Source organism: Tauraco erythrolophus, chromosome 6 (assembly GCF_009769465.1).
Source record: "Tauraco erythrolophus isolate bTauEry1 chromosome 6, bTauEry1.pri, whole genome shotgun sequence".
NCBI lineage: Eukaryota > Metazoa > Chordata > Aves > Musophagiformes > Musophagidae > Tauraco > Tauraco erythrolophus.
This window is the reverse complement of record NC_141470.1, coordinates 33983073-34007410: the sequence shown is the minus strand read 5'-3', so window position 1 is coordinate 34007410 and position 24338 is coordinate 33983073. Positions and strand designations below refer to the sequence as shown.

General features: G+C 41.4%; 1 protein-coding gene across 1 annotated transcript in view; it reads left to right on the top strand.

Annotated features, from left to right (window-relative positions):
- SMOC1 (SPARC related modular calcium binding 1) overlaps positions 1 to 24338 on the top strand; it is a 129833-nt gene that overhangs the window by 75723 nt on the left and 29772 nt on the right. The window contains exons 6-7 of the mRNA XM_086613612.1: positions 7273 to 7362; positions 13716 to 13796. Coding sequence (XP_086469738.1) covers positions 7273 to 7362; positions 13716 to 13796 — 171 coding nt within the window. The remainder of the gene's footprint in view (positions 1 to 7272; positions 7363 to 13715; positions 13797 to 24338) is intronic.

The following is a 24338-nucleotide window of genomic DNA, read 5'->3' as shown; positions in this document are numbered from 1 at the left end:
ACCTCTCATTCATTACTTGCTAGAAAGAGATCGCATAAACTTGTGGCTCCCTGCTGTCCTCTCAAATTAGCTGATAGCACTGTAGTTGGGATCTTAGCTTGAGAAAAGGGAAAGCAAAGGGTGGGTCTCAAGTTTGAGTTAGGTGAGTGCTCTAAATGCTGGCTTTAATTATTGTAAGGTTCTTACTTTGTCTTTTGCTTGGAAGCAAGCCCGTGTACCTGAGTAAGAATATTATTTGGAATGCTACGTGAGTGGGTTAAAACAATAACTTCTCACAAGTAAGTACTGAAGCAAATTTACATCACTAGGAAGTTCACAACCAGCTCAGCTTAATTCTCTGAGCCTTCATGGCTGCTGCTTGTTCCTAGAATAACATGTATGCCTGTCTCTGCATTGGTACCAAAAATCTGTAAGAGTTTTGCCATCAAAGTGGTAAAGTATAATGGCTTATTTTTCAGCTGCATTGTCCTCCATGCATCAGTAATAGGAATACTTCTTTTTTTTCCTCCCCAGAAAAGTTTTTGTAACTTAGAGAAGAGAGTCAGGTATTTAAGTGGTAATTACCGTAGGGCTTGGTTCAACCTGCAAAGTTCAAATCTGAATCTGGATCTGAACTTTCCCAGAGGCAGGGGGTGTGTTTGGACATTGTGTCGATTTGACCTATTATAGTGCAAGCTCTGAAATGCAGATCCAGATGTGGACTGGAATTCTGTATCTTCCCAAGTATGAGACATTCGGGGCCATTTGTTTTGTTTAAACTGACTTCTGTTAAATGATACATAATTGAAGTAATATAAAACTGGATCTCATTTTGAGGAAGGTGTCTACAGCATTGTGTCAAGGGTAATATCTTGCTGTGCCTTTGTTTTTCAAAAGGATCCATTTGCTGAAAGCTGCAAAGACATGAAGTTAGAGGGCAAGTTTGTTTTGGCTAATTACTGTAGAAGTACCTAAAGAACTTGAGCAGTAAATGAGGACTTTGGATTTTAGAGAGATCCTATTCGAATCTCAACAGTTTTAAAGCCACTGAAACCCAGAGACTAGAGCATTGCTATTAATACAGTGCTGCTCCAGACCTCTTTTGACATGTTTGCTTTTGAAGGACCAGGCCCAGGAAGAGGGAGCTCTTTGTTTGCCGTCAGAATAAACTCATTGTACACCCAGACAATTAACTCTTCAATTGACTTGCCAGCCTCTGTAAAGCACTCTGGTCCCCTCTCTGTCTATCTCCAGTTCTATTCAGACATTTAAGCACACCAATGTTTTTTGTTTATTATTCTGAAAAAGTCCTTCACAAGAATAGTCAGAGCGGATCAACATTGTCCTCCCAGCAGCATTTATCTCTGCCTGGCAGTGAATGTGTCAATCAGGAATCAAAAAGCCAGAGAGAGGAGGCTTTGAATTGTGTCACGGGGGTCAGAGTTACTTCCAGCTGTCTGTGCGTGGGATAGGCTTTCTCGTAGGGTGAAGAATTGTGCTGCCTTACAAATGCACTGACTACACTGGACTGCAAAGTCCTCTGGGCTTGAGTCGCTTTTTTCATGTTGATGCACCTGCGAGGGAGATGTGAGGAGGAAGTGGGGGGAACTAATGCCTTCCAGAAGGCGCAGGGGAAGGCTCCTCATCCTATCTGGATGATGCTTGGAATGCAGTGTCGAAGTAAACACTGCCTGCCTCTGTATGACATATGGAATAGTTGATGTAGGAAGGGAAAAATCACTGCAGTGACAGTGCAAGTCAACCTTTGCAGTTAAGAGCTCCTTAAGCCATAGAGAGCCCTTTCATGTTCAGCACTTAAGCATGTCTTCACCTTTTTAAGCAAAACTTTTCTGTATTTTGGTCTGTGTCCAAGTGTTTGTGGGTTGTTATATCCAAAGGGAGCACGTTGTTGCTGTTTTTTAAAATGAAGGCAATAAAGAGTGAGAGCTTGCTTTTGCTGATTTGGTTTAAGAAATTGTTTTTTTGCGTAACAGCTGTGGGATCTCCATGCGTAGAAGTGGAAAGGGGTGTGAAAACCTGGCAGCAAAGGCTATCTGCACTGGTGCATTTCTATTTCAGCTGCTTGGCAAGAAATTATCTTGATTTGGCTGGATTGTAAGAATTTCACATTTTTTGGCATGAGTGCTAACTTTCTGCATTTATATTGGCAATATATATCTCTGCATAAAAGCTGCATAGACTATTAAATTAATTATGGCTGTTTCACTTGATGTAGGGAAGGACTATGATTAAGGCAACAACTTGCTCCACTCCTATGATACTGGAAAGGACATGTATTTTGATATAAGACCCCATATAGTACAAACACAGATTTTGTTGGGTTTTTTAATACATAAAACAACACCCTCAAGCCTGAGGGTAATACATAGAAATGTCAAAGTTCTAAAGTTACGTCTTCAAGATTCAGGAACTGCAGAGATACAGGGAACTTGAGTTGACCTGCCAGGTCTTTGTTGCCTCTGACCAGAGTTACTAAAGTCACAGAAAGGTGTATGTATGACTGAAGTCCCTCAGGAGTGCTCAAGCCTAGGAAAGCTCTTCTCCCTTCCTGTTGGTTTGACAGACTCACTAAAATTGGGCTTTGCTACATTGAACAGGACATGCAGACAATTCACTCGTCCTGGCTATCTGGGCTCTAAGCTGCCTATTTAGCTTCAGCTATGCGCTGTGGTGGCTCACTCAAAACCACATGATGGTAAGTGAAGGAACCACTTGACACTGGACAAAGGCTGTCTCCTCCCAGGGCAGAGCCACGTATGTAAAATTGTCATCCTCTTATTCTATCAGACTGACTCAAAGTCTGGGAAACCTTGATGTTCAAGCTGTACACTTGGAGAAAAACCTAGGTTTTGTACAAGGCCTGGATGGTTAACAGCATAAACACTAGTGCTCTTTAAAACAGTAGAAATGTTTACGGAGTGTCTTATGGATTCCAGTGAGAACACAAAGGTGATGTACTGAAGGTTAAGGTTGCTTAGGAGGAGCATAGGTCTTAGTCTGTTAAGGTGGTGATGCAAGTATACCGATGACTTCTGCAGTGGGTGTATTTTCCTTGGTAGGAGATATGATATAGGAGGTTAATTCTATCACTTAAGTTTCCCCTTTCTTCGTTTCCATTAGGTGGCTTGAGGCAAGAGCAGTGATTCACAGCAGCAGGCAGTTACTTCACGTTTTTCCGTAGTAACTTATGTTTTTTCTGTGTCAGGTAGTTTACTTTTCCCCAGGCATAACTCAAGTTACTCGTGGCCTCAGTGCCTGTCATTTGGAGTAAAAAGATCACTTTAACAGTTGTCTTTCGCATGAACTGAATCTCCTTGTCTCTCAACCCCAGTGTACACTGCAATCATTCCAGATGTGGATGCTTGCTAGATATTCTGCAACGATAAGGGAGGAAAGTCCTAGTGGGAGCATAAAGAGTTCTTGCCTACACCTGCAATAGATCTGAGTTATTGTCACACAACAAAAAACTGTTCTTAAGCTTACGAACCTCTGACAGTAGTAGTGCAAGTGGGCTTCTGGCTTGTAGCCATGGTATCTTAATGTGGAAATGGCTTGGGGAGAGTTGTTTGGACCTGCCTATCTCACTCTTACCAGTGACAACATAAAAGTGCCATTTCTAAGGTGACACCACTTGAGCTCGAAAAATCAGTTCAATTTTGCAGCTGTTCCCTAGGAAAGGAGGCTTACTGGTAAAGAGTTTTACAGCTTTAAAACTATGTCCCGTCAGAAGTATTCTGTTGAGTGATGCTGTTTGTATTCAGTAGTTGTCTTGGAAAAATAAAGTGAGTATTCATGCTGGGTTGTGAAACACGGAACAGAAGCATGGCAATGCACTCTTCATCAGGGCTCTGAGAATATTCTGCAACCAAAGGAAATTCTTTGATGGTTCTGCAGTGCATGAGTTCCTGATCTGGAAGCATTGCCATCTAGAGGGATTAAGTAGCACTTATTTGACCTGTTTAATCCCTCTGTTTGAGACACACTCTGCATGAGGAACTATTGCAGTTGTATGCTTTTTTGAAATTTTCTGAAATTTTGGAATTCAATAGCTTTTTGAAGAAAGGAATAGATCATACTTGATGAACATAATTGGTGACCTTTGGCTCCAAAGTTACAACATCCTGTACTTTTTGTATAATATCACAGGATATGTGATATGTTAAAGTAGATATGTTCTATATTAAAGTACTACTTTAAGGAATACAAAACGTTTGTTCAAAATGTTCAGGTATGTAAAATAGAACTTCTTCCTTGTTTACCAGGAGGAAACAGGCCAGTTGAACAAATGTTCAGTGTAATGAACAGTGTATTGAGCAACAGGAAAAAATGAAATGAGAGTAGAAAAGTATTAGGGTTCTTCTGTTGCCCAAAGGGAACAGCAGTGGAACTTTTTGCCATAAGCTAATTTGAAACACAGAGACCTACTGAGAGTTCTCCAGTTTAAGAAATAGATTTGGAAACAGATTTAGTAGTTTCAGAGTAAGAAGCTGGCAGCTGGGAAATGAGCATGGTGTTTTTAATAAAGTGCAATTTTTGTCTTTTATGTGACTATTTCATGAGCTTTAAAAAAGAATCAGAAATATCCCTGCTTTTGATTCTTCAGATATGGTGAATGTAACTACAGGGCTCTTGTCTATTGCATTTTTTTCTTGTATGTGTGATGAAAGAACTATACTTGCTTGAACAACAGGGGAGTAATTATACTTCCCTGTATTTGCAAAACCCTTAACACTATACTGAGTGCTGCTACAATCTGAACTTAGTCACGATTTGGCCTTAGTAACTCAGTGAGGAAACGATTGTGTAATTCACAGCCGTTTTACTGAGATGATCTTAAAAATAAAACACAGTTCAAAGGTTAGTTTGGTATTTTTGTTGATTTTTTTCATTTATTCTGTCACTATTTAATACACTTCAGTAGCTTAATGGCTAACTTTATACAAAAACTGCTACAAAATTCTCTTTCTTTAAGAAGAATGTATTTCCCAAATTGTAATGGCTACTGTCTCTGTTCTTCACACACACAAGCCTAAAAGAAACCCTGTGAACCTGAAGCATCCCAAGTTCTGCCAAAGTTCACATCATGGTTTGGATAAAGTGTTGTGGCTCAGATCCACTTCTAATTTCTCTCCATTGTTGGCTTCTGGGTTGCTGCTTTAAATCTGAAAAGCAATTCTGTAATTACTTGGTACATTCATGAGAACAATAGGAGTAAACTTATTATTATGCTATTTTTTCTGCTAGGTCTCTTCCTATTTAATATAATTTAAGAATTATTCACCTTTCCAGTTGTTCTATGAGTATCTTGCAGTTTTGGGTTGGCTTCTCAATCTGTACAGCCAATCATGCTCATTACATACTGCTCACTGCTCCATTACACTGTGAAGTGTCATCCTAAATAAATAAAAAGTTATAGCTATGTTTTCTGGGATCTTGTAGAATAACAGCCTATTCTGACAAAAAGTGAAGATCAACCATTAATTTTTTTCCAGAGATTTCTTTAAAGGGCAAAATCTTCCTTCTTGTAAATTAAGCAAAATCTCGGAAATTTTTCCAAGAAATCAGTTTGTCAAATTTTTAAGGATAAATACTGCTTATCCATATTACTGCTAATACCCAATAAAAGGAAAACTCAGAACAAGAGTTGTCTGAGGAATGGTAAGTATTTTTTCTTCCTAATATTTTTGATATGCTTATAATTAAGCATAAAAACAATTACATTGATCAAGAGGGAAAATGACAACAGGATCTCTTGCTTGTTTCTGTCAACCCCCTTTACTTAGTAGATCTCTGAGGTTGAAATGAAATTACCAGTGCACTTTTGCTTTCTGTGGAAATGCATAAAATTAATGATCACTAGAAGAAGTGTTCAGGCTTTTGCTCACTTCAGAAAACTGCAAATACATGTATTGGTGGAAAAATAGTTTACAAGCCTCTGTTTTCTGTCTCTGACCTTCCCATCCCCTTCCAATGGTATTTTACTTTTGTAATTGGAACCAGTATAAGGGAAGACTGAGGACAATTATTGCCACTTCTAGGAGGGGCTGTCCCATGCACCTTTCCTCTAAATGACTTCTGCCCTGTGCAACTGATACAGTCATGCAGACAGTGGCAAGTCTGGCTTTTCTAGCATAGACTTCTCTCTCCAACTGATTTTTGCTATGCAACATTCCATTTTAGGTTACTGCCAGCTTTGCTGATGCCTAGTCTCATCTTTGCCCATATGCAAAAATAGTTGTTACAAAGTTTTTAAAGCCACTATATTCCAAAAAGGAGGAAAAATAAAAAAGGCAATTCTAGGCTAATCTCATCTTGGTTTATATCCCAACAATGTTCTATATTCTTATCTTGCAATGCAACAAAACTTTCATCTACAGTTTGTTCCAGCTTATCTTGCCCACAGTCAAAAGTTTTGCCTCACTTAATGCTATGCTGCTATCCTAGAGCTGTGTAAAGATGTTCTAAGCTGGGGCTTGAAATCTAGATCCCTCTGAGCACTGAGGAAATTAGAATCTAAGCTGAATCCGTAGATATGATGAATTGGTGTACTAAGCCAAGCAGTGTGAACTCAACACTTTTCCCTGTGATCCGCCTCTAAATTTTGAGATTTATATTTCCTGTGGAATCTTTTTGGTTGAAGCTTTTCATTATGAAAGACCTGTGGTCAGAAGACATGGAACACTTGCACATGAAAAATCTAATCTCAGAGAAGTTCTTTTTCAAAGATTTTGCAACTAGAAGACATTGCCACAGTGTTGCAATTAGAGAACATCTTGATGCAGACATTGTAAGAAAAAAGATTTGCTATTGACCATCCCTTTCTAACAGCTCTGCAGTGATTGCTGGTGCCAGGTTCTGCACAGGTAAGTTTCAGAAGAAGAGTTTTTCTTTTAAACAAAAAGAATAAGAAAGAAACAGTGGGACAGCAATCCCCACACCTCTGCTGTCTCAGGAAATGTCCTGGGTGGGATACACCCACCTGAGACTAAGGCTGCGATTGCCTGATCAGTGCAACAAAGGGAGACTGCCAGGTGATGCACACCAATGGTTTCGGGGGGAAGGGGGAGATAGAGGCTTCTTTTAAGGCTAAGGATAGTGCAGTGCTTGATGCATGCTTGCTATGTGAAATGTTATTACTGTTAGTGTAAACTCTGAATAATTTGTTTTTGTTCTATCTGTCTTCTCTCTCTTCTGGACTTGGCCGGGCCATGTACAAATCCCAATCATTCAACAGTGCTGGAGAGTAGATAGTATTTACCTCAATAATGGTAGTTTCTTTTCGATTCTTTTTAACCCTCAATTCAGATGACGGTTCGAAGCCAACGCCTACCATGGAAACCCAGCCTATTTTTGATGGAGAAGGTAAGAGAATCCCTTAAAATAACAACAAAAATACCCTACTTCCCTCTTCCTTTTCCTTAGGATTTATGGTTCAAACGCTTTCTTTAACCTGCAAAGCAGAAAAGCCAGTGAATCTCATAAGTTAGCCAAATTTCATAGTGCCCTTGGGACCTCAGGCATTTTCCCTGATCCTTTTACATCCTCCCCTCTTCCTCAAAATCCAACAATAACACCAGATTGACCAGATTCCTGGGGTAACCTTGGAGGAAAAGGTGTCACAGAAAAAAAAGTGCATCAAATCAGAAATAGCAACTTTCTTTAGACTGTCCTTACTCCCTCGCTCTCTCTACCCTGACTATAGCAATGCTGGAAGTTTCGTAACCTGTACAATGCATTACAGCTTCACAAAGGGAGGGTAGTGCTAAACCACAGCTTGTGAATGTTGACTTGGAAGAAAATTGCTGGGAGGTTTCTTTATTTAGCAATTACTTTCATTGACGCACACACTATTTAAGCAAATGAAGTCAGTGTCCTGGGCCCACTTAATTCATGGCCCACCAAGGCAACTTCCTTCTCAAATGGGCTAATCTTGCAATTGTAGTATTTTGGAGAGGGAATATTGGACCTTAGTCTGTTGGAAGCCTTGAAACAAGGATAAAATGGCTGTCATCACAGAAGGTTCAAGCCTTTTACACATACAAACATGAATACCAGTGGGGATAGTGGTCCTTGGGTAGTGAATGGGCCTATTAGCAGCTGCTTATATCTTGCATATTGCTTACTAGTGCACATTTTCTACAGATTTAAACCCACAACCATTATAGTCAAGCTATGAGCTGAATGAGCTCTGAACTACTTTGTGACCCACCTGATACTGTGGACTATGCAGCAGTGAGGGACAGCCTATGTGTTTTCATACTGGACTGCTATACTTGATAATGTTTTGAAACTGAATCAAAAGCAGAAATGGAGACTACTGAGCAAGAGTAGGTGATGCTGTTGATACCTCCTGCCTTATAAAAACAGGTGATGAGGTGTTTTTTTTTTTGTTGCTCAAGTAAGCTTATTTAATGGCAAGATGCTGTAGTCCTGTCGCTTCCATTTAGTGATCATAGATTTGTAAGAATTTTCTTGTGAGCTTTAAGAAACAAAGCAAAGCCCTCCAAGCAAAAAGCATTCTCAAATAAACAAAGGAGACTGAAGCCATGCTGACTATCTCTTGTTTATATCAAAAGAAATTTTGTCCTGGCAGCAAGCTGATGTATTAAATTGCCGTTTGTAATCATAGACTTCTGGCCTTTAAGTTTTCCCCTGAGAGGAGGCCTCTAGATATTCAATGGGAAGAATGTACTAGTAAAATGCAGGAGTGAGCTGATCTGGTTAATACAGCCTGTTCAGAAGCTCCCTCTAGGAGAGACTCAACATTTTGGTCATTCAAATAGAACTGGGCAAAGTTCCTGAAAAATAGTGTAGTGAACAGGCCTTTCTGGACCTTCTGGTGACAGGCAGAGTCTGAAATAAATCTTATCCTATCTTCTATGAAAAACATTTTCAATCAAAAACCTTTACATTGATTTGTAGGTGAAATCAAGTCTGATAAATGGGCTTGGACTGCATGATGAAAGATTGCCTCTCACAAATCTTGCAATATATTACGCAAGACTGTATCTCCTAGACTTCTAGAGAAAATGACTAATGCAGTGGCTTCCTGTTGAATTAAGTGTCCCTTATGAGCTGGGAGAAGAGAATATGACAGGCAGGTTAATCAAGCTATGCATTGATGAATAACCTCTGCTAAGTTTGTCACTCTGTTTTTTGTCATCTCTTTTAGTAAAATAGGACTAATTAGATTTCAGTGGTGGTTGTAGCAATAAGCACAAGAAAATCCATTATGGGTCCGACCAAAAGTCTGTGTAATCCTCTGTCTTTGAGCGTACTGTCTCCAACAGTGGCTTAAAGTGGGTACATCAGGAAGAGTGTAAGAAACATTTAGCCTGGAGAAGAGAAGACTTAAAGGCGACCTAATAGCAGCCTTCCAATACCTACAGGGAAGTTTATCAGGGAGATGGAGCTGGGCTCTTCACAGTAATGCATGAGAGAACAGTCATAAATTGAAACAAAATCTTTAGACTGGATATAAGAAACAACTTAGTCACCATGAGGACAATCAGGCAGTAGAACAGATTGCCCACAGCAGTGATATTCTGTCCTTTCTTTCCAAGGCAGTTGGATAAAGCCTTGAGCAACCTGGTCTTGTCTCATAGCTGATGTTGTCTGGAGCAGAAGTTTGGACTAGACACCTCAGGCTGTCATCCTGAACAATCCCTTGGTTCTGTCTGAGCAAACATGTCATAATAAAGGGAGTTAAAGTCCAAATCCCATTCAATTTCAGTGAATTTGAGATCTGCTGGGCTCCTGAAAACCTGTGTATTCAGTCAGGCAACCAGGGTGGACCTGATAGCAACATGAATGGACAGTAAAAATGTGGATTTTTTTTTCATGCTTTGTTTTTAGGTGCCTACTTTCAATCCACAAGGGGCTGACACTTTTCAAAGGGCATTAAATACACTCAGCTGCCTCTGAAATGTGTGATACCTCTTGGTCCTCAACATCTCCAAGATGAAGCTTTGCCTTTCTCATATTTTCACCTATGTTAAAGGATAATGAATATTCACGTTTCAGGCATAAGTTCTCCTCCCACTCCCTACGATCCTTCCTGAGGACATAACAGCAGAGCCAGAGATAATGTAGATCAGATAACTTAAACTCTCCTGTTCAAGGTCTGAATCATAAAGCAGCCAGCCATCTATTTTAAAATTATTTCACTTCGTTACAATGCAGATTTCAGCAATGTTCTTAGAAAATCTTCTCTTAGGACAAGATTCTCTTCTGCAAAAGAGTATTTTATTGATGGTCCTTGCTATAGTTTTAAATGAAAAAGTTTTATTCCCTCCTGCACTTTCAGCCTCTATTTTCTTTGCATCCAGCCTCTATTTAGTTTCAGTGTGCAAGTTGTATTCATTTCTTAAAGAAAAACTTCTTTAAATGTCTTTTCTGTTTGGTAAACTTCACCACTTAACTCTTGAATCGACTCTTTCAACAGATGTATTGTTCAGAGGAGTCTATTGCTTACTTGTATTCCAGAAAATGTCCAGGTTAACTGGATAGAAAATACATTTTTATGGTAGATCTCAAATGATTAATTTAATTTTCTTTTCCTTTCTCCTTTTTCCCCCCACAATTCCTTTTTCTGCACCTTTCACCTTCACTTAAATATTTGCACCATTTTGTCTCTAAAGGCCCTCACCCATTCGTTGGCATCTATAGAACTTTGATTGTCTCTGCTTTTTCAGCTGCAGACACCCAGTCCATACAGTGCAGAGCCAGAACTAAATTTTATTCCAGTTTTAGGAGTTTGGATCTACCACTTTGGTTTATGGACTTTTTCTACTTTTGTGCTTCTCCTCTTCCTCCCTCTCATTCAGTGTTTAACTTGATGTAGTTCTCCCCAGAAAAGGCCCAATGTATATAGGTATGTGTATTTATAGGAGTGCATAATAACTGAGTGATAAAATAGTGTAGTGAAATCTGCAGATAAGGCAATCTTTGTTAAGCAAACTTTTACTGCTGCTGGAATATCAGTGTTCAATCTGTATTTCCATATGAAAAAATGCCCTGAATGTGATTACACTGATGCCTACGATCAATGTAGCTGAAAACATTTAGGACTTGAAAAATTCCCTTTCATTTTTTCCTTCATGGTCTTATAATGTCTAATCAGTTTCTTTTGTAGTCAGCCAGCTTCTCCCTTGAAGCAGATCCATGTAAATGTCAACAAGGGAGCAGGAAATCTGTTGTGAAAACTTCTTAGAGGAACATCAGACAAACTCCAGGACCTAGTATTTAAGGATTGCTTTTGTGGAAACTGAAAATTTTTCAGGAAAATATCAGTTCTGAAAATGTCATTTTAGGAGCTCTAGCCCATGGTATTGAATCATAGAATGGTTAGAGTTGGAAGGGACCTCAAAGATCATCTAGTTCCAACGCTCCTGCCATGGGCAGGGAAACCCTCCACTACACCAGGTTGCCCAAAGCCTCATCCAACCCGGCCTTGAACACTTCCAGGGATGGGGCATCTACAGCTTCTCTGGGCAACCTGTTCCAGTGCCTCACCACCCTCTGAGTGAAAAATTTCTGCCTTATATCTAATTGAAATCTGCCCTCTTTCAGTTTAAAGCCATTGCTCCTTGTCCTGTCACTACATGCCCTTGTAAAAAGTCCCTCTCCAGCTTTCCTGTAGGCCCCATTTTAAGTACTGGAAGGCTGCTGTAAGATCACCCTGGAGCCTTCTCTTCTCCAAGCTTGAACAGCCCCAACTCTCTCAGCCTGTCTTCATAGCAGAGGTGTTCCAGCCCTCTGATCATCTTTGTGGCCCTCCTCTGGACCCGCTCCAGCAGCTCCATGTCCTTCTTGTGCTGGGAACTCCAGAGCTGAACACAGTATTCTAGGTGGGGGTCTTATGAGAGCAGAGTAAAGGGGCAGAATCACCTCCTTCGACCTGCTGGCCACACTCCTTTTGATGCAGCCCAGGATACGGTTGGCTTTCTGGGCTGCCAGCGCACATTGCTGGCTCATGTTGAGCTTCTCATCCACCAGCACTACCAAGTCCTTTTCCTCAGGGCTGCTCTCAATCCATTCTCTGCCCACCCTGTACTTGTGCTTGGGATTGCCCCGACCCACGTGCAGGACCTTGCACTTGGCCTTGTTGAACTTCATGAGGTTCTCACAGGCGCACCTCTCAAGCCTGTCAAGGTCCCTCTGGATGGCATCCCTTCCCTCCATCGTGTCCACAACACCACACAGATTGGTGTTATCTGCAAACTTGATGAGGGTGCACTTGATCCCACTGTCCATGTCACCAACAAAGATGTTAAATAGCACTGGCCCCAGTACTGACCCCTGAGGAACACCACTTGTCACTGGCCTCCACTTGGACATTGAACCGTTGACCACAACTCTTTGAGTGTGACCATCCAGCCAATTCCTTATCCACCGAGTGGTCCATCCATCAAAACCATGGTTCTCCAGTTTAGAGACAAGGATGTCATGTGGGACAGTATCAAATGCTTTGGATAAGTCCAGGTAGACGGTGTCAGTTGCTCTTCCCCTATCCATCAATGCTGTAACCTCATCGTAGAAGGCCACCAAATTAGTCAGGCAGGATTTGCCCTTAGTGAAGCCATGTTGGCTGTCACCAATCACCTCCTTATTTTCTATGTGCCTTAGCATAGTCACCAGGAGGATCTGCTCCATGATTGACTACTGCTTTGCTCAGTTCTAATCAAATGCTGATGTGTCATTTCTGTGGCTTAGGGCAGGTCCTGCTGTTTTTTGAAGTTGATTGTAACACCTCAGAGGAGGTGCTCTAAGCACTTTTTTTCCCCACAAATTTATGTTTGGATGTCTTGGTTGTAGTGCATCAGACATGCTTTTGTAACCAGAACTTGTTTCTTTAACAGATTTCCTTTCAAGTCTTTCCAGAAATATCTTCATTTCTCTGCCTGTTTATTTCAAATTTTGTTGTTGCTTGTTCTAGGGAACTGACTATGGTCAGCTCTTCGGCTGTTAAAGCAATTTTTAAGGCCCGGATTGACTTTTTAAAATCTGGATTTCATACATTAGTGGAAAACAATATATATTGTAGCACAAAGCATAATCTTTGAGATTTTGAAGTCTTGAGGAGAAAGGCTTTAGACTTGTGAATTTAGCAAGTGGGGGGTAGAGGGAGGGGAAAAAAATGTTTTGCCAGCAGAGAGGTACTCTCTAGAACAGGAAGATAATGAGATAACCTTGTGGAAGATTTACAAATAGTGGTTCATAGAGGTGGAAGACCTCACCAGGGGATGAGCCACTCTCTACAAAGATGATGGATCGGTTAAGGCATGATTTTCCAGTACCTAAAGGGGGCCTACAGGAAAGCTGGAGAGGGACTTTTTACAAGGGTGTGTAGTGATAGGACAAGGGGCAATGGCTTTAAACTGAAAGAGGGCAGATTTCAATTAGATATAAGGAAGAAATTCTTTACAGTGAGGGTGGTGAGGTACTGGAACAGGTTGCCCAGAGAAGTTGTGGCTGCCCCGTCCCTGGAAGTGTTCAAGGCCAGGTTGGATGAGGCTTTGTGCAACCTGGTGTAGTGGAGGGTTTCCCTGCCCCATGGCAGGCGGGTTGGAACTAGATGATCTTTAAGGTCCCTTCCAACCCGAACCATTCTATGATTCTATGATTTTAGCAAACATCTTGTCCTCATGAGTAACAACTGTGCTTATTTACTAATTGCTATCGTTTCTTTAAGGCAGTTATTTCTTCTTTTTCAGAAATCACAGCACCCACCCTTTGGATTAAGCACTTGGTCATCAAAGATTCCAAACTGAACAGCTCCAGTATAAGGAATTCAGGTAATGTTTCATCTAAAAAACCAAAGTTTCTTTTAACTAGGCTGCAGTCCCTCACTGTCTGTTCTTCTTTTGTTCTTTCCATGTTGTAGCTATCCTGCTGCTTTTCAGTGTTTCAAGACTTGAAGTGCAGGCTATAAAATAATTTCAGGTAGCATCCTTTTTTTGTGTCCAGAAGGCCACAGTTGATCAGTGATGTTTCTGTTTCCCCAAACCATAACTAGGGAACCTCTAATGTCTTCATCTGTTAATTCATTCCAGCAGCTGTCGTCTTTATTCTGTTTGCTGTTCTGCAGTCTTTCATGGATGTACAAACTGAGGCATGTGGCTCTGAGATCTTGACTGTGGTTTTGGTCTAAGCAGTTCAGAAAATACAGAGAGGTGCTTCTTTTCTTGCAGCTTCAAGTTTCTTCTCTGTGGGAGATATTTTTTGATAGAGAAATGATTGGATTATTTCACAACTGAAAGTAGGTTATTTACATCTGGGCCTAAGTACGTGTTGAGTGTATTGTTGTGGTTAATAGAGTGGATGAGGGAAAACTCAAGCATAAAAAACAGCAAAGAAGAGATCATGAACATGAGTGGGAAAAGGGGGAGCAAACAAAAGATGTGAAGTTAGGATGTAAAACTTGAGATTGGGTATGACAGTGAAACTGTATGGAGTCACAGAAATCACAAGAAACTGGAAGAATGTGGGAAAGTCAGGGATTTTTGATAAGAATGGTTTCTATTTGATATATTTTAACTGAAGTAGGAGAAAGGAAGAAGGTAAAGGGAATATCAGAAGAAGAAAATTGCCTTAAAAAGCCATGGGTTTACTTTAAGGTTTAAATAGGAGCGGCTACTATTGCATATATTTTGTGAAACAACATATGTCTGGAACAGCTGTTAGGAACAACTCTAGTCCCCAGAACAGGTAAATTGTAATAGCTTCAAGTACCTTGTCACCTGGTGTTTCTGGAATAGCTGGAGAGCATTCGTGGCACTCAGTAGTTCCCTTAACCTTCCTGTACCACTTCCTAACTGCCAGGGAGAAGTCAGAGCTAGGTTAGGTGAGATTCTTTTGCTGCAGAGTGGAGAAAAGCTCTTGGCAGGAGGACATCCATCTTTGCCCAGACCTCAGTTTTAGCAGCAGTCTGCTGTGCCTCACCTCCTGTCTGTTTTTGTAGCAGAGTGGTCTGGGTAGGAATCTAGGTCTGCTAGTGGGAATCATCCAGAAGCTTCAGATGGTGTAGGAGTATCAGCATTCTTCTTTAAGGATGCCTTTCATGGGAGGGCAAATGCAGCTTGTGTTTTGTGAGCTACTGGGACAAGCAGAAGCTCACAGTGCGATTGAAGGTAACAGTTTAATATTAAAATCCAATGTAGTGGGTCCTACCTATCTTGGAGACCAACTTTCCTTCTAATGCAGCAAACCTAGTAGCTGTGATGGAAATAAGAGTTCGTAGGTCTGGGTTCTAGGAGGCTACAAAGACACTTGGGAGTGGGAGGGTCTTTTACTTGAGACCATGTCTCCTACCCCTTCTTGGCCTGACAGAGCCAAAGGAGACTGGCTTTCACGTTGTAAAGGCAGTCTTTAAGTGTTTCCTCAGGAAGCTGCCTGATGTAAACTGGAGTTTTGTTCATGGAAGAGTTCCTTTTGTGAGTCTACTTTTGTCTGCTTTTTTTTTTCCAATTGGTTCTGATGTCGTTTCTGTTATTCAAACAAGATTATTGTGGGTGCATGCTACAAATCAAAAATATATGGTCTTCCAGAAAATTCAGGAGTTCTGTAAGAGGTGGTTTCTACAGCAAGCTAAAAGATGTGTGGTTCATCTGACTCGGCCTTACTGATTGCCCTGACAGACACTCATTTGCTGTAGGATCTCATTAAGAGGTGGGGTTGCCAATTTTTAGCTGCAAATTTTCGCATTAGGCCATATAAATACACAGCCATCTCTGTTTCTTACACCAAATTATTGATATTAAGAAATGCTGTCTCATCAAAATAGAGCTATGGTTTAGATGATGTTAAGTGTGGACTACTTCTTCACTCTGTTTCTTTCAATCAGTAGCGCCTTGTCCCCTTGTGTGGTATCTTTCATTCCTTTCATCCCTTGTCATATATGTGAAAAGCCAATGTAGGGTAGGTAAAATCGAACAACAAAGAATTGGGGAGGATAATTATCACTTAGAATCAAGTGTCTTCAAGTCTGTCTTGGCTGAAGATGATGAAACAGCTGTCACGATATGGACATGCAAAATTAGGGGATGGTTTTAATTGCTTTTGGCCCTTGTCAGCTTGAAATGTTAATGCTCAGCACACTTCTGATTTTTCGTTTATTTTTAGAGGGTTAAGGTAAATTTTACTAGTGCAAGATTGGATTTTTGGTTTTGGTATTCGCTCAGCTATGTTGTCTCTCTGAGCTTGCACTTACTGTCTTGAAGCAGGTACAGCCTGGTATCCTCTTGCAGAAATTTAGTGAGATCATTGAAAATTAGAGGTGAGAAAAGACCTAGTAGGTCATCTAATCTACTACCTTAGGGATAGTGAATGTTTATACTATATCAAGTGCAGTATTTTCTAGTGTAGTATGAATGCCTTGGGCAATAAAGATTTCACTTCTTCCCACAGGAAGCTGCTCTGCTGTCTGAGCTCAATCTCAGGATTTCTTTTTGTAACATCCAGCCTAACTCTTATTTTGGTTCTTTTTTATTGGTCTTGTGTTCTTGAAAGCCTACCCTATTCCTTGGAGTTTGTATATTGAAATGCTTAACCTTGATCTTTCTACTCCCTGTGGTCGTTATATAGCCCTGTCCTTTGCAGCGAAGTCCAGTAGATACTACTGTCAGAGGATGTGTGCTGCTCTCTAATCAGCACTGACACTGGGCACCTTGGAAAGCTAGCACCATTACTATATCAACCATGAAGAGAATTTAAGAATTGCTATATGGAGACAAATAGGCTTTGTAATTTGCTGTCATTGTCTCTGGTCAATGCTAGGCTTCAGAGTGAACCAGCCACCAGGGAGCTGAGCGTTGCAGAGTGACACTGTTGTGTACACAGCCTGTATCTCATAAGAGCTGCGTTTGAAGTCTGAGTGTTCCACCTTTCATTTGGTGTTGACAAACAGAAGAGGTTCTCCTGAAAGAGTCCTCTCTTTCGGAGCATATACATTTTGCTTGGCATGTGTAAATACTAATTAAGCTAAAGATCAGGAAAAGCAGAATGACTCTAGCCTGGTGATTAGAGCACTTGACTGAGAATCTATATGCCTCCAGGCATTTTGCCAGTGAATTTTTCTATGCTAAGTAAAACAGCATCGCTAGGAGGAGGGATTGCCAGTGCTGTTACCCCAGTCTGCCTTAAAGAATGAAATGACAACTAAGTCTCTCTCTCAGTAGGGTGAGACGCAGGTTCAAATCTTGGCCAGAGGCAGGAACCATGATATGAACATACTCTAACATCTGGACTGTTGAATAGCAGAAAAGTTGTTTTTCTACACTTATGAACTTATTCTTCCGCCTTTATGAATCCTAAAAGCCCAAAAGTCAATTTTTCTTTTTGGGCAAGTGAAGGATCTAGATCAACACAATATCTTGTTTGCTGTGACAGGATGACAAAAACATTTTCTGATGCTTGTTTTGAATTGATTTTCACCTTCCCCAAACATGCACACTCATGTGTGCACACTCATGGATACCCCAAACTGAGTCTGTTATGTAGCACTGCCCTCTGTGATGTGTCCTTTTATTTTTAATACTACCAGAGCAGGAGGTGATACAGATGATGAGACCTTTGCAATGGCCATTCTGTAATCAGCATGAGTGGGAACTGTCTTTTCATTCTACTTGTACCATTTGAGCCTGCTACTTTCCTACTGCCTCCCTCCCAACCTGTTCCAGCTTGGAACAGTCCAAATGACTGGTTTTTTACAGTTCTTAATCTAGGGAAATGCTTGATAATGTATCCCGCTTCCAAGAAATCTAATGGCTCCCTGTTTGGGAGCATCCCATCTCCACCGAGGAATCTATGGTTGTCCTCGTTTCCAGAGCTGGGTTATCTCCAAATCTGTTTGTGCTACTTAGTGATTTGGTTTTAGTTAGCAAGAGATTCCAACCTACCCTGACAACCTTTAAGAAAACCACAGAGTGATGTAATGACCTCATGCATGGAAAAATAAACAGTTCTAGAGAAACCAGCAGTAGCAGCCTCAAGTAAATATTCTGCAGTCACTGGGGTTTTGAACATGACGTTATTTGAAAGGAAGAATGAGTAATGTATTAAGGTTAGCAGCTGAAGACAGGTTTGTGTGTTCCTAGTTAAAATAAAAAAAAAAGAGGGAAAAACCTATAGCTGTTTATTTCAAGATCGTGCTTGTTGAATGGGGGCCAACTCCATGTGACCTATTCTATTCGGCTCTAGCACCCAAGCATGATACAGGCATTTCATGTGGCAGCTTTCCAGCAACAGAGCTTGCTGCTGTCAGGAGCTCTTAAGTGGATGGAGCATAACTGTAAATGAGCTTTGAAAACAAGATTGGTGGTATTCACATTTCTTTTTGTTAATTGAATTCACTTGAAGCCTAAACTTTAGGGCTTTGCAGAGGGAGAAAGGAACAGCTTGAAAACTGCATGTCTGTATATACTTTTCCAAGAAGCACAGCCATCCATCCACCCCAAAGGGAGCCTGTGTGCTCTTGTGTGCAGTTTGTCTCCAGAGATCCACATGGTGAGGTGGGATGTGATTATATCAAGTGTACTACTAAGACCTGAGTTCTCTGGTTTGTCTATTTTTGCTTAAAGTTTTTTCCCACTTGCAGAAAAGAAAAGGCTAGAAAACCCACATGGCACCCTAAAATAGGTCCCTCTTTCTAGTACTCACCTAGGAAGTGATAGCATTTTGCTGCATACCTTTCTAAAGGATCAGGGATAATGATTCCTCCTAGGGAAAAAGTACTCAGGATACGTTGCCTTAGCCATATGGAGTGTCTCTAAGATCCCATACATTAACAAAGAGTCTGCTTTTAAGCCACCTATATTAAGAATCAGTGTAGTTCCTTCTGAGTCAGATTGTCAGGTGAAACCAACTAATGTATAGCAGGACAGGGCCTGCTGATTTGCCCTTAAAAAGGAATATGACAGACTTGGTGGAATACACCAAAAATAACCAAGGTTAGACAAAAGATTGATTTGTTGTTAGGACTTTCCCTTTTAGCACTGAGGACTAACCCCAAGGAGCTTGAACGCCTATATTTTCCAGAGTGGGGAGACAGTGCACCCATTTAAGTGTATAGTTATTTGGAGTTGGAGCAGATTTCCTTGTGCCTTGGAAACACGGAACACTGCAGAGACTAGGGAGCTGCAGGTAGATTCAGACGAGGTTCTTGAAAAGCAAAGCATTGTTTTGAATGGGGGCAGTTTCTTACCTGTCTTTATCCTGTCTTCTCAGCCTTGTTGCTTAGTTGACTTGTCCTACTCTTGGTGTGCAGCACTCCCTGCCTCGTTATTTAAAGGCATATGAGACCATGGGCTTCTATTTCTCCTGCTACTTTTCTCCTACTTTCTGCTACAACTAAACTAGTTGTATTAGTTCCAAACTGGCTGTCTGGCTCTCCATGCCAGTTGTGTTAGCGTTATTATCCAAACATCTATAACAGGATTTTAGGCTCTTCCCCAGAATTTGTGACTGGTTGGTGTTAGTCAGGGGACCAAATGGAGCAAATGACTGGAAGCAAAAGTTGGTCTCACTTTAGCAGGAAAGCAGGTTGAGAAGCGGAGGTAGCCAGGCACAATTGTGCTTTACTGGCATCTGAATAAATGTTACAGTGGCATTGGAATTGGAGAATTTTAGTGACCAGGAATGACATCCTAATACTGACTGCAGTCCTCCTCTGGTGCTTCCATCTCCTCTGGGCATAACACCTGGAAGTAATGGCTTTTGAACGTCTCCATAGCTGCAGAGGAAGAAAGAAGTGTCAGTGATGTGAAGAACAAGAGTTCATGAAAAGGAACTAATGAGTCAGAAAGCTTTTGCCTTTTCTACTGTCCTCTATTAATGTGTCCTTGGCTTTTTTACTGCATCTTGAGTAAGTGCCTCCCAACACAGTGTTCCTCTGACCAGTCAAAGCTGTTGGGCTAAAATCTGTCACTTTACTGTCCCACCTGCCACAACTATTTATCTTCAGACCTTTGTATTAGTCCTCACACCCCATCTTTTTGTGAGAGTTTGTTTTGGTTTGGTTTTGAATTCATTTTGATTTAGTTTCTGGCTCGATACCAAATGAAGCAATCTCAGGAGAAGCTCCTGTTGAGTATGATATGAAAACTTACTAATTCCATTATATTTTCACAGCGAATCTCTATGCTCTTTTCCGTTGAGTTCCTGCTTTTTCGCAAGCCAAAATGTGATGTTTATCCCTTTTTATCCATCCTTTCCCTCTGGCTCCATCTGTGGTTCAGCCACTCTTTTCTATCTTGACTGCTGCTTGGGAGGTCTCTGTCTCTTCCTCCCTCTGGAAGTTCTGAGAAGCTACGTTATATGTGGTGCTCAAGCGTGATTCTCCCACAGTCTCAGTGTGACAGGTGTGGTGAAGAAGGGAGTATGTAGGGGAGAGCAGAAGCAAGGAGAACAGAAGAATCTAGGACTAGGACCCTTCCCAGACAGCCAGCAAACAAAGTCATAAATAACATGCCATTGGGGACTGGTTAATCTGCTCTGTGAAAAGGTGTAAAGTATACAAGTGGGAAAAATAACATTGTATAATAATCGGCATGCAACCATAGGTGTTAAACCATATGCAGCTAGGCAAATAAATGAAGCTCCCCTTGAGTGCTATGTGATAAATCATTCCTAAAGAATTCAGTCACTCCCCCCGCCATATCCCCCAAAGAAAGAAAACAAATTACTCTAGACATGGAGTCATAACTGCTGCTCTACAGCTGCCAGTTAAGGTGAGTGGACAGATATAAGAAGCTGGAGTAAAAGGGGGGAAAAAAAAAACCAGCCCTGCATTTAAAACCACTGAGGATTTGGAGGGGAAAGGAAAGGAAATAAGCTCCAGTACCAGACATTACCTGGACATACAGAGACAAACAGAAAGTGGAGAGATCAACTTTATGGAGTTTGTTTTACGTGTTAGCGGGAGCTGGTTCATATTGGAGGGGTTGCATTGATTTGCTGAAGTAATTCCTTAGCAGCAAAGTGCTCCATGCTCTATGCAATAGCAATGTTCAGCACAGGCTTGTATGTGGATCTGCACTTCAGACATCCATTTGAACATATATTGATGCCTGCAGATAGACTACATGTATTGACTCACCTTCTTGCCTCTCTCGAAATGTGCTTGTCAACTTCACAAGAAAGATTATAACACTTTAAGGTGTCACAAATACAGAGGAGCTGTTTCAAAGCAACAGCTTGACCTGCACTCTGGAAAAAGTTTAGACCCAGGCTTCTCCTGAAACTAAAAGCCCTAGTGGTGCTTGGAAATTATTTGCAAGTAGACAACTGAAGAAAAAAAGGGTTCAGTGGTACACAGATCAGTGTATCCCTAAGAGTGTCTGCTACCCCCTGCATTGTTCAAGGAGGCTGTGGATATCACCTAGTAGAGCACAAGGCTGTGAGGGAGCAGAGTTGCATTCCAGAACTGCTGGAAAACCCTACCCCTCCCATGAAGACTTCCTCCTTCTAGTGCCAGGTGTAAGGTGAAGAGATTCTCCACTTTGAGTCTCAGAGATGGAGTGAGTAGATAAGGGAAATGCATGAGGCCCTGCAGGAATATCAGTAGGGCTTGTAGAGCTGCAGCATGGGACGTTTGGTGTCATAATCATTTAGGTTGAAAAAGACCTTTAAGTTGAGTCCAACTGTTAACCTAACACTGTCAAGTCCACCACTAACCCATGTCTACAAGTCTTTTAAATACTTTCAGGTATAGTGACTTAACCACTTCCCTGGGCGGCCTGATAACCCATTCGGTGAAGAAATTTTTCCTAATATCCAATCTAAACCTCCCCTGGTGCAACTTGAGGCCATTTCTTTTCATCCTGTCACTTGTTGCTTTGGAAGAGAAAGTGACACTCGCCTCGTTACAATCTCCCTGTATGTCAATGGTGTTCTCTTTGCTTTCAAACTGATGTCAACAGACCTGTGAGCTGTGTTCTGAGAGTCCTGTATATGTCATGAGGGGGAGGGGACATGAGTAAAAGCTGCCATTCTCATGTTCCCGTTCTCTTGTTTTTGCGTTTTGCCAGACCACCAAAATAAGACAGTGATCAATGAGAGCCAGTGAGTATATTTTGTAGTGCAGTTCAGGGGTGGCTTAACTGTATGCTTTTCAGGCTGTTGAAATGGTGTGTAAGTATCTGGCAAGACCTCTTGGTAGAAAGTCCCAAGGGTTGTCTCCGAAGAGTCAGGAAAGAAGACTGAGCAGAGATCCCACCTTCAGAGCCAGGCAAAGAGATGGGAGTATGCTTAAAAAGCAAGGCAGCATTCAATCTCCAGTTAAACTGGCTACCCTCACTCTGGGTGAATGGAATGGCATTTCTCTAGTTTCACCATTTATAATGCAGGGAGATCTGTGGTCCTGCTGGTGTCATCAGTCTCCCACCTCATCTTGGGCTCATTGAACAAGCTCCGATAGCACTAAAACTGCAGCTTCTCTCTGGAGCCGGGACCTCCAGAATGCATGGGGTTGGGATCCCACAGCTGGAGGGACTGTTGCCTCTGTAAGGCTGAAATTCAGAGAAATCCTGCTGGGAAGAACACTAACCTCAGCTATAGTATCACTCTGTAGTCCTTCCCTCGCCTTTCAGCCCAGACCGTGGAAGAGGGCTACCTCCATCTCATGACACTGATGAACTGGGAGCAGTTTCTCTGTCCTGTGGCCGATGTCTGAATCCAATGTATTACATCACTGAGCTTCCAAAGCCTGAACATTTTGCCCAGAGGTAGCTGGCTCAAGCTAAATGTCCAAGAGAGAGTGTTAGCACTCCTGTCAGAGGCAATTCCCTCTACCTCATCGTAAATTGCTAAATAGTACAGGAAAAAGCTGATCTGTCATTACGTGAAGAGACTCATCACACTATAAACCTGTCTCTCTTCCCTCCTTTTACTCACCAGCAGTAGCATTAAAAAAAGAATGTTACTGTAAGTAGGAAGACCAGTCTGAAATACTTTTTACCTACTTGTGACAGTTTTCAAAAGCTTTGTATTTGGTGTCCTATAATTATACACTTACAATACTGTAAAAATAGTGTGCTTGTATACTCCAGCCAGCAGAGCTAGGCAAGTTCAACAATTGCTGTGCTAGTTGTTCCAAGCACTATTAAAAACAGGTGTGGAAGTGAAAATAGTTTCCCGATAATGTTAAGGCTCCAATGGAAACACCTATGGCTTCACATGTTATTGAATAGCATTCTTCAGTATGGAAGGAGTGCAGTGAGTGTAGGGAAGCTGAATGAATGTGTTCAAAACCAGGTGGCTTATCTCAAAGCTAGGTATACCACAAGCTAACAGTGCTTAGAAACTATGTGAAATGGAAAAGACGAGTTAGGGAAGGAAAAAATGCAGGCTCTGGGTAGCTTCCGCTCAAAACTACAAGGGCAGTGTCTTAAGGTTGAAAGCTTTTCTACTGCTCAGGAACCATCCTGATGTGAAGAACTGAAGAGGGATGCATTTTGGTGCCAAACTTCCTCTGCTTGGGCTACAGAAACTGTTGTTGTTGCAAAGGTACTGCCCAGCTACAGCTGTCATACAGAATATGAAAGCCAGCTGCATTAGGAAGATCAGACCTCAAAATCTGGAAACTTAAACCAGATCAAATCTTCAATATTTTAGGCTGTGTTTGCAAAGAGGTTGCCTCAGTCATCTAGGATCTGCAGGAGCTTCTCAGTCTGTGTGAGGAGAGTGGAAAAGACCTGAAGAGGTTGCGTAGTTTTTTTTCCTCCTCATTTTAACTCAGGGTCATATCCAGTTAAGAGCAGCTCTGACGTGTAACCTGTTCCTAATGCAGTGGCAGGGATCCCACTGCCTCTTCCAATGAGTGAACAGTTAATCACCAGGGCTTTTTTTATATTAAACCTAAGTCTCCTTTCTCCAAGTAAGCTGACTGCTACTTGAACTACCCATGGGGACGAAAAAAACATGATCTATGGCCATCTTTTTTTGTATAACAGCTTTTATGTCTCAGAAGACTGAATGTCATCCCTAGACTAAACAAATGGAATTCTTTCAGCCTTTTCTCATAGATCAAGTTTCCTAGACCTCTGCCCGTGACTTTGCTCTCTCCTGCACTCTTGCCAAATGGTCCACCTCTCCCTCAAAGTGCAGTGCCCAGAGCTGGACACGGGGCTGATTTAAAGGCTCACCATTCCTTAGTGCCTGTTACTTATGCGAGGCCCCTGTCGGTACATCCCACAGCTAGATTTACCTGTTTTGATTTTTGTTGTTGTTGTTTGCAATGTCATGAAGTTGCAGACTTTTCTGTGGTCTACCTAAGTTCCTGATCATTTTTTTTCCAAGTTTTCCTGTCTCACCAGTAATTTTCTGTCTGTGCACAGGATTTC